The sequence below is a fragment of the Buceros rhinoceros genome, unplaced genomic scaffold, assembly GCF_000710305.1.
Source record: "Buceros rhinoceros silvestris isolate BGI_N320 unplaced genomic scaffold, ASM71030v1 scaffold7517, whole genome shotgun sequence".
NCBI lineage: Eukaryota > Metazoa > Chordata > Aves > Bucerotiformes > Bucerotidae > Buceros > Buceros rhinoceros.
In genome coordinates this window covers 17,700-31,529 of record NW_010421507.1, presented here as the reverse complement: position 1 = coordinate 31,529, position 13,830 = coordinate 17,700, and the positions used below count along the sequence as shown (strand labels likewise).

The following is a 13,830-nucleotide window of genomic DNA, read 5'->3' as shown; positions in this document are numbered from 1 at the left end:
CTACACGATTTGCAAGAGGAAGGCTTATAACTTGTATTGTGAGGCACCCTGCTTTGGAAAAGGAGATAAGATACCCTCATGTGTTGGACATACAGTGTAAGTATTCTGTAAGGTAGTTACTTTTTGGTATATATCTTATAACCAGCTTTATTGCATATACCTTCCACGGGAAGGAGATGAGCACTTACTGCTTCAGGAAAAAAATGGAAATAAAGTTGTATACAAAAGCATGTAGATAAGAGGTAGGTCAGGCAGCAGTAGAAACCTAGGGCCTCTGTATTAAGAAAAAGAATATCTAGGCACAAAGCTAGAATACCATTATGTTTCTATTGTTTGTTTTGGGTATCAGCTCCATGAGTAAACTTTACTTGTGGTTATATTTATCATTGAAAGGATTACAGACATAATAACAGACTTAGTTGATCTGTGAACTCTATGGTGCCTTACAATTTCAGCAGTATAAAAAAGAATCTAATAAAGATTCATGTTTGAGATGACAAGGTGAAAGTAGGTATTTTGGCCAGTAAGTTATTTTCAAGTTACTAAGCTTTTTCCGCTCTAATTTGAGTAAGGAAGCAAGAACACAATATATAAGTCCCTAACACTTGTTATTCAGCTTCAGATTGTTCACGCAATTCAAACCTGTGCCAGGCTCGCTTAACAAATTTGTGGCTTTAAAACAAGTGATCGCAAAGTGATATGACTTGCAATGCTGCTTAGCTAAAACCAGTTAAGACAAACAAGCTTTAGGCATGTGATCTTTTTTATTATTATTAGATAATGCGTATGTGACCAAAATGAGTAATTTTCAAGTTCTTCCTCTGGTATCCTGTCCCAGCACCTTTTTAAAGTTCCTAAATATAGAAATCTGTCAATTCAATTAGAAGAAGTGTAGTGGGTAGAAAAAGTAAACTTTGCTATTTTGGTTTGACCATAACCTGTTTGGGTTTGGTTTTGTTCTGTTTGGCAAAGAATCACTTATTTGGGCATAAAATAATGATTAGTAATGGTTTATTTTGTCAATGTTGAAAAAAGTTCTGGATTGAAGTGCTGTTGACACAGAAATGGAAGTGAAGATTATATTTGTTCCTGTTATTTTCTCAGTGAATAAGAGAAATTCTGTATTTAAAGTGAAATGAGGAGGCAAATTGGTCTTAAACTTATTTTTATGTGAAATTAGTGCTAAGGCATGTTTCAGAACTTCTAACAAAATTGTATAGTAAGGAACACAGCAGCAAGTGAGAAGCAGAGATTTTGTCTCTTCTCTTCAGTCTCCCTTCAGTCTTCCCCTATGCTTTCAGCTTTTGCAACTACTCCTTCCATCTCTGCTGGAGGAGCTTGTACTAAATCATGCTGGTTCTTGTGTTCTCTGGGCTCTTAATATTTCAGCTAGAGCCATAACAACATAATTCTACATTATGATGCCAGTGGATAACTTTTTTAACTGGCATCTGTGAACTTTTTGATTTCCTAATTACCTGGCTTCTCAAAATGCTGTTTTTGATTTTTTTGCTGTATCTCATTATTGAGAAGTAGCTCTAAATTACTATTCTTCACTTCCAAAAAAACCCATGAAACTGATTCTTCTGAAAGGCCTCTCACTCTTCAAAAGTGCTGTGTGTTTGCTGAAAACACACAGTAGGACAGTTGCACTGATTAAAACAACTTACTGATCTAATCCACTGCTGCATATTATGCTATAGCTTGGAATCTGTATTGGTGTTCACTGTGTGTTTTGTTATTGTTGGGTTTTAAAGAAAACAGCAAAAAAACCCCAAAAATCAAACCAAACAAAAAAACCCCCTACAACACCTCCCCCAACCCCAGAACCTGCAGCAAGAACCTCCTTACGTTTCACTGAACTGACCATCACACACAGTTTGTGTTGAAATAAAGTTTTGTGATTGATAGGTTAAATCTTTTTTTTGTCAGATGCCCCAGAAGTTTCAGTAACCGGCTATGATGGAAACTGGTTCATTGGAAGAGAGAATGTTCAGCTCAGATGTAATGCTGATGCTAATCCATTACCAATGGAATTTACGTGGACCAGGTAAATGTTTATAAAAAGGGGCTTGCCACATGATTAAAGTGGTATAATTTGTTACCTTACAGGAAACACCTGTTTTGAAAACAAGGAGTATGTGAATTGTATTGAGTTGTAATGATATTGTCCAGCCTTTTGAAAGGAGTACAGGATATGTGTATGTATGAATATGGGTGAGTGGATATCTTGTAAATTTAGAAGCCTGAACAGTTTATCATTACTCTTAGGATAAAATCTTTTGTATTTACTTAAAGTAGACTAAACTGTGTATGTTGCAGTATATGGAGCAAAGCCCAATAAATCTAGTAAGGGTCCAATTATTATTTCATTAGTTCTGTTTTATTATTACTTAATTGTTACTTATTTAAATTTAAACACTAGAACAGACTTTTCTGTATCTGCGTTTTAAAACCTGAAGTTACAGTTGAGATGGGAAACACTGCTTATTTTTTCAGAAGTGCTGAAGTATTTGCCAAAATTGATAAATGTGGTGGCTTGCATAGTAATGAAAATTAGATCTTGAACACATGCACAATTTTATTTATTATTTATTTTTACTAGAGACATAACAGCTGCATTTCATGATTATATGGATTGGGTGGGCCCTACTCTGAAACGTACTGCTTTGTTTTTACAGCCATGGATGTGCTTCGGGCAAAAGACAGAGGAAGACAATAAAAGCAAGCATAGATTAAAATTTCTCATGTGAAGAAATAAAACCAAAATCCACAAAACCTATTTTAAACTGATTTGTTGTCTGTAGAAACAAAGGAGATAACTTTCCCAAGGACAATGTAAATGTATACGTAGATATGTTGTAGTGCTTCTGTTGGTAAAATCACAGGAATATTTATTCATATGAAGCTGTAATCCACTTCCCTACCTTCTCAGAGGCAGATAAAATTTAGCATATAGGAACAGTAGTCGTAATGTGGTTTAAAAATGTGGTATAGATTAATTCGAATTACTTGGCAGTTTCCCAGGAAAACAAAACATTACTATAATTGGCTTGATCCTAAAAGCAACTGTTGAAATCTTAAATCAATATTGCAACTAACTAGTCAGAATTGCATGGCTACACTAAAGTATGAAAAATGTAAAGTAAAAAAGTAAGTAAAATGTATGCTTTATCTGTGTGCCTTAGTAGGTTGCCATCCCATGCTTTGCTCAATCAGTGAGATTTCAACACACAAAAATTTCTGTGTTTAAAGAAGTATGCCACGCTCTCAGCAGCAGTACCTCTTATTTCTTCAGATGAACTGGGTTCTCAATTCTCTGATTTGAATTTAAGATGTAAGAACTAATCAATACAACCTCTATTTCCAATTCCAGAACTATACATATTTGAATGTGTTTAAAGCACTTCAAGCTTCAGAGTACACTTTTAAAATTCCTAAGGTTAAAACTGCAACAGCTTTTACAAGAAAAGCTTAATTTTCTGAAATAAAAACTAGTGTGCCTTTTTGAGTAGTAACCCATCCAAGAAGCTATAACAGTGGTGAATGATGAACTTCAAGGGTGGTGGCGGGGGGGAACCTATGCAAAAGAAGGGTAACTTGAGTGTTTAAGGAAATAGAAACTAGTTGTATTGAAATTGTGTGCTGTCTTACTGGTTTCAAATTATAGTAACTTCTAGAATTACCACACCAAAAAATGTTTATCCCTTGGGAGCAAAGGTGACATTGTATTTGCTAGGATGCTAATATTTTCATGATCAGTAATGTTTTAAAATGTTGCATATATGAGAACTTTATTAGAATAGAGCTTTTGAGCAATTGACTATCTTTTTTTTAAATAAATACTTCTGGTACTATAAATTGTGAAGTACATGCTTAATGACTTACCAACTCTGGAAGCAATTCTGGGCTGTAATCAATGTCAGCAAAACAATGGCAATGTCTTGAACCTACATTTGTTGATCACGTTTACTGTTAACTGGGGCAGGGGCTGCAGTCCATTTGAGTACTTATTTAAAGTATGAGGGTGGCTTTTTTGTTCAATACTACTTAAAAAATCAGATTTGCTAAGTGTTTCCAAGATCCTGAGACCTGGTGATTACATGTTTAAATATTGACTTAGTCCTGCTTAGCTGTTAAAAGCAAAATGGAAAGCAATGGCATGAAATAACGCAGGTGTTTAATGGGTAGTGTTAAAATAGTTCCAGTGCCTTTGCGCTTTCCGCTTTCTTTGTCATGCTTACAAAGTCGTTACTGCAGTCACGTGCAGAATGCTACATGGAAATGTTAGATTTGGAAAAGCTGGCTGACTGGAAACAAAACTTTAACTATTTTTCACCAATATGTCACCAAGCTCCAGATTCAGTTTCAGTGCTGTAAGTTAGACGGAGAAGTGATGGGGGTTAAGAAAAGGCAGATAGAGAGGAAAAACCACTCAAACTCTTGCTCAGGAATCCTAGTCAAAAAGTCTTGTCAGTCCTGTGTACTGACAGATTTACTGGATGATTCAACTGGGTGTGAAAGAACAGGAAGATGATCCAGATAGCAGTATGAGTACTCCTTAGTTTGACTGTTAATTTTTAAAGCTTGAGTTGGATTGTTCCTCTAAGTTGTTTTAAAATAATATTTTCTTAGTTACAGTAGTGTTAATTTGTAAACAGCTTGCTAGTGCCAAGAGACTCTGTGTGTAAAGGGTTTGCCACAGAAATTAAATTCTAAATGTTCAGTTGGAGAATATCCAGTGAAGGCCCAATGACAATGTCTGAGCACAGTGAAAAATTCACTCCCTAGACTTTTGCAAATACTATTTTAAACTAGTTCTATTTAGCCTTTGGCCATAAAGATGCATGGTTGAAATATAACTGGTTTGTTTTAGGTTGGATGGGCAATGGCCTGAAGGGTTGCTATCTGTCAACAATACTCTGCAGTTCAGCAGCCCATTGACTTACAACTACACTGGGACTTACATCTGTAAGGTGACTAATTCACTTGGTCAGAGAAGTGATCAGAAGACTATCTACATATTAGGTAAGTCTTCTCAGCAAAGACAGTATCTTAAGAATTTATTTTTGGTCAGCGTTTGAAATAGCAAACTGAAGAGCCAGTTGATGCATAAAATATTTATGCCTTTTAACTGTGTGAAAAGTTAGAGAAAGTACAGATTTGAGAGCTACATTAAACTTGGGATTAAACTGACTCTTCAATAACAGCAATATACAGTAGAAATTCTTATGGTTGCGGTAGTTCTCGTAGTGCTTTGGAGTTTATTACTTTCTCTTGGTAGGTGAACTTTGTGATTTTTCTAGCATTAACCTGTGTTCAGCAAGACATACTGACTGAAAATAAACAGTACCTTGTCTGTAATAAATTTAAAAATTGGGTGTTAGTGGAAGGGGTACACCTATGTTTAGAAAAGTCAAAGATGCTCAGCTTTAAGGAAGTTAGGGTTATGTTCTGAATGTGTGTTTTGTACTGGAATTACGAGATTATCTGCATCCTGAGAAGATGACAACAAATAACTGAACTATCTCATGCAGAACTCTTGCTGATCTACTTGTATAATATGGCAAATTTGTGTGTCTGTTTAGGACCGTTGCTGTTGAAAACCATCCTCGTATCTATTAACACAATGCACTTAATCTTTTACTATGACACCTTCTTTGTGAAAGAACAGCATGACTTAGGGTATATGCAAATGGTGCAGTACAAGTGTGAAAAAGCTCTCCAGATTTTCAAAACGGATTAACTAAATTAGCTACTACCTAGCTTAATCAATAAGTGCTAGTATGTAGCACTTTATATATAGCACTTATACTATCTTATTATCTATATTATATTTTTAAAAGGAAAATAATAGTTAATGAGCTAGTTAACTGGAAATGTCTAAAGTTTGAGACAGTAGAATTATTGCAAAACAAATTACATAAAATTCTAGCTATTGAAAGACTGAAGTGCTGCAAATTAATATGAAAGTCACTTCTGTGAGAAGTTACTCTTGGATGCTTGATTCTATTGCTTCCTTTATGGACAACTGCTCATGGCTGTCTAACAGTCTTGAGACAGTTATGAAGACTGGCACATTGTAAGAAGTATGAAATAAAAAAAATTATATCATCATCATTAAATAGGATGAAATATTCTTCTGGGTTTAATGTTCAAATACACTTACTCAGAAAATAACAATACAGCTTATAGCTCTCTTCTTGGCCCTATTTTAATCATAAGGAGTGGGGATGTTTTTTAAAGTCCACCACTTTTCAAGTTGTCAGTTCTGTGAATACAATCTGCTTACAGCAAGCAGACGTGATGCTCAGTGTCCAGTTGGGTCTTAAACCATGGCAAGCAGAGTCTCAGTTAAAATGAGAGGCAAGGCAATCAACATATAGCACCGATATTGTTTTCAGAAATTAATTATTAAGCACATCTTACTGTAACTCTAAGAATAACGTTTCAGTGTGACTGTCTCTTTAAAGTATGCAGGACAGGTAAGTGTCTATGCAACAGCAAAAATGTAATTTTAAATAGTAATCCTTTAGGTTACTCTATAGAAGGAACATAGAGACTGTTGAGAGTACAGAAAATAAGACTGAAGTAGTAAACTGTAAGTCAAACTTCTTACCACCTTCATGTTTGACGTAACTGAGCAGATACTAACTAGTAATGGTGAACATGGCAGTGCTGTACTGTAAAGGAATAATTTAATCAGCTTATTTTTCTATCTGAGCTATTTTCCACTGTGTAAAACTTGGCAAAAAGAGTGAAATTTTGAAGGTAGCAGACAAAGCTGTGTGATCACTCCATCTTTCAAATTTTAGTCATGAAGCTGTCGAAGATTTATGAAGTTAATGTTTCTGTACAGTCATGATGTTGGTAGTTGTGAAGCTTTTTAACTGTTAGAGAAAATAACTATTAAGTTGAAATGTGTCATAGAATTGGAATGTAAACTGAGCAAAACATGCTTTTGGTCCTGATATGTATTGTTAAAAGCTGTGTTTTTAGTAAATTCTGTGCTCTTAACTTTCATGTTAGTACTCTTGAAGTGGAATATGGAAATAGAAGTGGTTGACAGGGACTAAATGGTAGATTCACCAGCTTTTAGTGACAGGAGACAACACATCTTCATAAGGATAGGGAAATACTAAAATGGTGGTTGAAGCTAGAGACTTCTTTCAACATTGATTTTATGACAGAGGTACCTTCACTGTTTCTCATTCAGTGGTGTAAAGTTAAATTTGGTTTATATAGTTGTCAGGCAAAAGCAAGTTGTGCTCCGCATGGAGTTCAGAGGCGATCAAGTGTTGTTGAAATTCCTGACTTAGTTGTACAGCAATAGATTTTTCCAAAACAAACTATCAACTTGGTATGTAAAGCACTTCATCCTGTAATAGAGTTTCTCAGATTTTTTACACAAGGACCTGAACTTTATTTTCTTGGCTCTCTGTTTGCTCACCTTCCGACCGTTAATTGAGGCTTCCTCTTTCTCCTTTTGTAAGAGTGAGAGGTTACTTGTGAGACCTGCATTCAGATACAAACATACTTGCTTCCTCTGTCATCTTTTCAAATTACTGCCTTTGGAACAGACTACTTTTTGCTGAAAACAAAGCCAGCCTTTGTTAGCCAGCAGTCCTAGTAATTTTAGGAAGATGTGACTTGTAAGTATAGAGTCACTTTCTTGTAGAGTGGGTATTGTCATAGCAGAGGCTGATCATTGGTGGTGGGTTTGTTTCTTCATATATAGACCTCTCTTCTGAGAGAGCATGATGAATTCTGACACTTCTATTTTCTAAAGTGTGTGTTAGAAGGGATATTGATAAACTGCTTTTCTCTGTTACACAAAAAAGGGGGTCCCAGGATATCCTTAACTGCTAACTTTTGTGCTGCCCGGTGTAGTAAGCTTTGATCTTTTAGTGTTGTTCCTGAATATTCCTTGCAGGCTTGAGGTTATGTTAATGATAACAATTTTTCTTGTGTGTCCCAAAGAAGTGTCAAAATGTTCTACATGGCGTATGGAAATCCCAGCTAGAAACTGCAAAAGTACACTGAATTTTGAAAATGGATGATTCGTGAAAGAAGTTGGCATTGCTTCAGGTTGATAGGAGTCTTCATATCTATCATGCTGCCAAAATGGGAGGAGCAAACAGAAGATAATCTTAAGGAAAATGTTTAACTCCAATGTGGAACCCGTGTACACAAGATGGTTTGTGGGGAGAGAGTTACACAATCTTCTTTGACTTCGCTTGACTTTAGAGTGGGAATAGTTGAAGAAACAATGATAAATTCCCAAATAATCTAATCTCAAACATTTGGAAAGCCTTCTTTCATGAAAAGGCTACTTTCTCTGCTGTTACAAGGGAGTTAGAATGTAAGTCAGCAGCTGAAAGAAAGAGCTGGTTGTATAATGTCTAGCTATGTAGAGTTAGTACTTTAATTTTTAAGTTCTTAGCATCTAAGGGAAATTTAGCAAAAACAGCAGTCTAAAGCAGCATGAAATATGTCTCTGTGCAAAATTGCATGTAATACATGTACAGGCAGACACTTTCCACTCTGTAAAATGAGAACTGCAAAGAGAAGATCTTCTGATTTCTGCAAAGCCAACTCGCTTTTGGATCAGGAACTGATAGCAGGTCCTCGTTTTGCAGAAGGCAGAGAACGGGATGCGGGAGTTGAAGTGTGGATCTTGAATCATGTGGAAGTTTGCTTTTTTTAGGGGGAAGAAATAGATATAATAGACACAACAACTAGCCAAAGCACCTTCCCTTTCAAACCTTTGTTTCTGTAATGCTTAAGTGACAAATGTTAGCCAAAGGTGATGTGTGCCAGTATTAATCTTTTTCTTATTATGGAGCTAGTCAATGTACCCTTGAAATACTTCATAGTGGGATAAATCCAAAATGGTTTATAATTTGAAACTATTGTGTTGATTCTTACAATGAGTTGTTGATACCAAGACAGGACTTAACCTAAGATTTTTTTGAAGCTAATGGCCTAGTTCTGAAGATAACCCATCCATCTCTTTGCCCATTCATCTTTCTGACATTTGGCTTCTTGTTGACTTTGAATTTCCATAGAAGCAAAGATTGAGTCCTGGACATCAGAACGAGGATGTACTGCAGGGTAATTGACAGGGGGAAACGCGGAGTTTGGGAACATGAGACATACCATGTAGCTGGATGTCTCTGCTAAACTTAATTGCAGAAATTCATCTGCCCAAGATAAGTTGTTTGCATTGCAAGAGCTGGGAAAACCATATCAAGAATAGTCATTTTAGAGAAAACTAAAAAATCAAATTAAAGCTGTTGAAATTTGGTACTGACTTTCATGACAAACATCTGGAAAATAAGCAATAGTGGGAAAGCTAAGGTTAGTGTACAAGAACCGTGGGGCTTTGTTTGAGAAGGTTGTTAGAGCTTCATTTGAAGTCAAGAGCAAATCTTGCTTTTCTTGATAGAAAACTCTCAAAGGCTTTCAAACTATGAGAACTTGCCTTCTTATGTATGGAGGGAGCTGATGGGTTTACTTTTTTGTACTAGAAATTTTTTTCTTCAGTTGTCTCCTATCCTATTTTAATGAGGATGGTAGCTATGTAATAGAAAAATTTTGTGGATCTTCACTTGTCCTCATCATTACTACAGGGTATATGTAATAAGAATTTGAACAGGGCTCAAAACAGAGATAAAAACAGAAATCAAGATGCGTTCAACCTAGAGCCAATGTCATTCAGAATTTTTGGCACATTCAGCTCCATGGCCTGTGTGTATACTCTGATACATTGTTGTGGTTTGTGCAACAACACAAGCATAATTTAGTGAAAGAGATGAGAGCTGTTAAATGTTGGATCATAAGTAAAACGTTAAAGAAAATGATCAGTAGGAAATTGATGCTTTTGAATAAAGTGCCATTTAAAACAACTTAAAATGATGTGCTTAATGTTTTGTGGAAAGCATTAAGAACTCAAACTGGTATCAGGGATTATGTGAAATGTTACAATTAAACACCTCGTTGGTATGAAGGAATACAGTCTTTCATACCAACAGGCAAGAATGGCATCTTCTTAATTTGGAGGTAGCATTTGAGCTGTCATTTGCAAGCAAAATGTTATGGAGAAGAGGTAAGGAACTCTGACATTCCTGATCTTAACATTGTTTTCTATTTCAGAAACTTGTTTAATGCAGGAAGTGTTTAAAAAAAAAAAAAAAAAAGAGAAAAAAAACCCAAAAACCCAACAAAAAAAATCAGAAAGAAAAGAAAGCAAGCTCTGGGTGACTTTTTTGACATGTTCTTATGTCTAATTGGCCTTAAAGGAGAGATTATTTTAATTTTGTCATTCTGCAATAATAAAAGGTACTGACACACAATAGAAGTATTTATGGTTATTTATTCTAGGAATACATATAAACAAACAGTGCCTTGATACTACATTTGCAATGAATTTGCTTAATATGTTCATTAGTGCTTGTAGATAATCCAGCTGGACTACCTGACAACTGGTAGATGAAACAAGTTTTGAAGGAAAAGCTTTTTGTAAATCTCTGGCATTTTAATAAAGTGTAATTGCCACTGTGTTCATTTTGCATATGTGATGGTTAAACTTGCCAGAATGCAAATACTACTTACTGTGAATGTGTTTTATATTGTGGATGTGGAGAATGGGACTTAAGACCTCAGTATCAGAGGGAAATAGATGAACAGTTACAAAGCCAGTTTAAAAAAAAAACAAAGTATATGTAACCTGGAAGAAGATATTGCTGGTACTGTCTGAAATTGTATTTTAAGGTAACAAATCTTTTGAAGAGGGTTTTGAGTTTAACTTCTTGACTTATGAATTTGTGGGACATGGGAACCCTGGTAAACTTGGATTCCTTAATCTCTACTTCTTTGTTAAATTATTAAACTCATTTAAATCAGTTTTTACTAAAACCATAATCTGAATTCCTCTGTTTTGGTAGTGCATCTTCCTTGTTTGGTTTCCTGTCTTCTGTCAAATTAATTTCATTTATATATAGCTCCCTAACAGATCACCACTTTTATGTAGTCAGGTAATTATGTGCTTTGAAAAAATCTATGTAGAGTTTATGTCAAGCTTAAAATGTTGCATTCAGCAGTGAGGTGCAGTCTGAAGTATGATTTGTAGTGATCATGACAAACGTGGCAATTCTGTCTGAGAATTGTATGGCCATCTCTGAGTAGTAAGATCAAAAATCATATTTATGAATCTTTAAAATTATGGTTTGTCGTATAGCTGAAAGCTTGACAAATCTCCAGTTCTATCTATTTTACTTTTTGTGGTGGTAAATTTAGGGTGCCTCTGTAATATGGTGGTAGTAGTTCCATGAATCTTGCTTATGGGGATTTAACTGAATAACATGACATAATGAGCTACTTGGCTGTTCATGTAATATTCTCTCTAAAAGATTTCAAGCTATAATAGTGTTTGTTGCTTTACTGATTTTAAAATTACTTTGCATTGGGTGAGGCAAAAAGCCAGTTTTATTCAGTGTGGCACAAAAATAGAAACCGGAGTTGCATGTAACATTGCTATTGACTGGGATAGTCTCAGGAGTCTTTTTTAGTGTTATCAGCCCATCACTTGCAACCTTGTCTTCAATACAGATGCATAAATCTCCAGTAGGCTAAAGAACAAAGGAAAAAGCAGAGCACTGGAGAAGCTTTGTACCTAGCAATCTCTTGTTTACTTAAACCTCACATAAAATCAGTTGATAATTTTATATTGAGGAATGAATATGGAAGTTTCTTTGTGCATGAGGGATCAAATTGCTTTTAGGAGGAATGCATACAAGTAATTTTTACTTCAAATGTTCCAGTTTTTGTTTTAAAATCATGAAAGCTTCTTGCTCAACATAAGTGTTATTTTGAGATTAATACATGCCATTTTTAACTATGCTTCTTTCACTAATCCCAAGGTGAAGCTGAGTCAATTGTGTTAATGTAACAAATGGTTTTGGAGAGAATAGCTTAAAGATTGGTAGTTCACATGCTGCTGATTGAGCACACAGCTCATAGTTTTTCATTCTTATACTCAGTGCCCTGAACAATTCCTGAAGTGGGAATTTAATGTGGAATAATTGACTCTATGACATAATCAATTTGATCCAATATTCCTAACTGCTGTCTGGAAAGATAGAGGACTTCTTGGGTTTTTCCTAATGGACAGCATTATTCCATGGGGGAAGTAAATAATGAACTATGAACAGTGAATATCTGAGCAGACAAGCTCGGATTTTTTGATCTCATTACTTTGAGGAGGAGAAGATGTCTTCTTAAAGATTCCTTTAATTTTCTCCCCATAATTCCTATCCTGCTGCAGCATAGCTCAAAACCGTATGTAATGAAGCTAGTTCAAAGCCAGTGGAAAGTATGAGTTTTTGTAGTACTATGAACTTGAGAATGAAAAACTACTCTTGTAGAACATACCCACCAACTTTGCTTTCTTATAAACCCTTAACTGATGTAGCTTGCATTGACATTCTTGTGCCTTTTCTGTGTCTTGTCTACTTCTTTGCTCTTTCCATTAGATCCTCCTACTACTACCACTCGACTGCCCACGGTTCCCTGGCATCCTTCGACTGATGGCATCACAGGTTTAGCAACAGAACCTATAATAATAAATTTCCCAACATCAACCTTGCCAGCAATGCAGGAAGACACTTGGGGTACTGTCATCGGTAGTGCGGTGGGTGGGGCTCTCTTCCTCATACTTGTCAGTGTTCTGGTTGGAATTATCTGCTATAGGAGAAGACGGACGTTCCGTGGTGACTACTTTGCTAAGAACTACATTCCACCATCAGATATGCAAAAAGAGTCTCAAATAGATGTTCTTCAGTCAGATGATGTGGATTCTTACCCTGACAGTATAAAAAAAGAAATAAAACATCCAATGAACAGCTTAATATCTAAAGATTATTTAGAAGACCCTGAAAAACCAGAGTGGAACAATATAGACAATATTAACAGGTACCAGGAACGTTATGAAAGACCAATGGATTACTATGAAGGTGGAACATTGGGAATGAAGTATATGGGTGGTGAATGTTATGATGACAATGAAGAAGACTTTGTTTCTCACATAGATGGCTCGGTAATATCTCGGAGGGAGTGGTATGTGTAGTAACCACTGAAAACTAAATGTGTACCTACAGTTCATTTCATTGGCTGATCATTTTCAGATTGTTTATACTTACACAAGAGGAGGAATAAACTTTTTGAAACTGATTTTTTTTTTGGAAGGTTTTTATATTGTGACTGGACACAATGGAAATACTGATTCAGGGGAAAATGTATTTGAGCTGCTTTTTTTTTTCCCAATGCTGTACTACTGTTAAGATTTGAGGTTTAATGCAGAGTGCTTATATTGGTCTATGCCAGAGGTAAAAAAGGCTAAACAAAAGTTGCTATTCAAAATTGTTTAAGAATTAAAAAGTGGCTGTCTTGACTTTCTGATTTAAAAAGAAGTTTAACTAAGGCAATGATAAAATACAGTCTTTTGGGGCTTTTGCAGATTAAGTGAATTACTCCAATCTAGATAGCATCCATGGTAAACTTAATGCTTCTGTATAGCAAGTACTTTACCAATTAAAATGAGTTATAGCAGAATCAAAGCTTTATTTTTAGTTTTTTCTGCACAAAAATTAATACCTCTTAGCATTTTAATGAGCATTCTTATAACTACATACTTAAGTCATTGCACTGAATCTAGCTTATGAACAAAATTTTGAGGAGTAACAGTGTAAACAGGTCAAAAGCTTGTCTTTGAATAAGATGAAAAATTATTTTTGTAGTCATTGATTTCTAAAGCTTATGCTAGTGTTGGTA

General features: G+C 35.4%; 1 protein-coding gene across 1 annotated transcript in view; it reads left to right on the top strand.

Annotated features, from left to right (window-relative positions):
• The window catches only part of PVRL3 (poliovirus receptor-related 3), a gene marked incomplete at its 5' end in the record, with an annotated part of 13,749 nt that extends 312 nt beyond the window's left edge, over positions 1-13,437 (top strand). Inside the window, 4 exons of the mRNA XM_010139682.1 lie at positions 1-96; positions 1,933-2,050; positions 4,877-5,028; positions 12,534-13,437. Coding sequence (XP_010137984.1) covers positions 1-96; positions 1,933-2,050; positions 4,877-5,028; positions 12,534-13,126 — 959 coding nt within the window. The remainder of the gene's footprint in view (positions 97-1,932; positions 2,051-4,876; positions 5,029-12,533) is intronic.
• Positions 13,438-13,830: the final 393 nt, after the last annotated feature.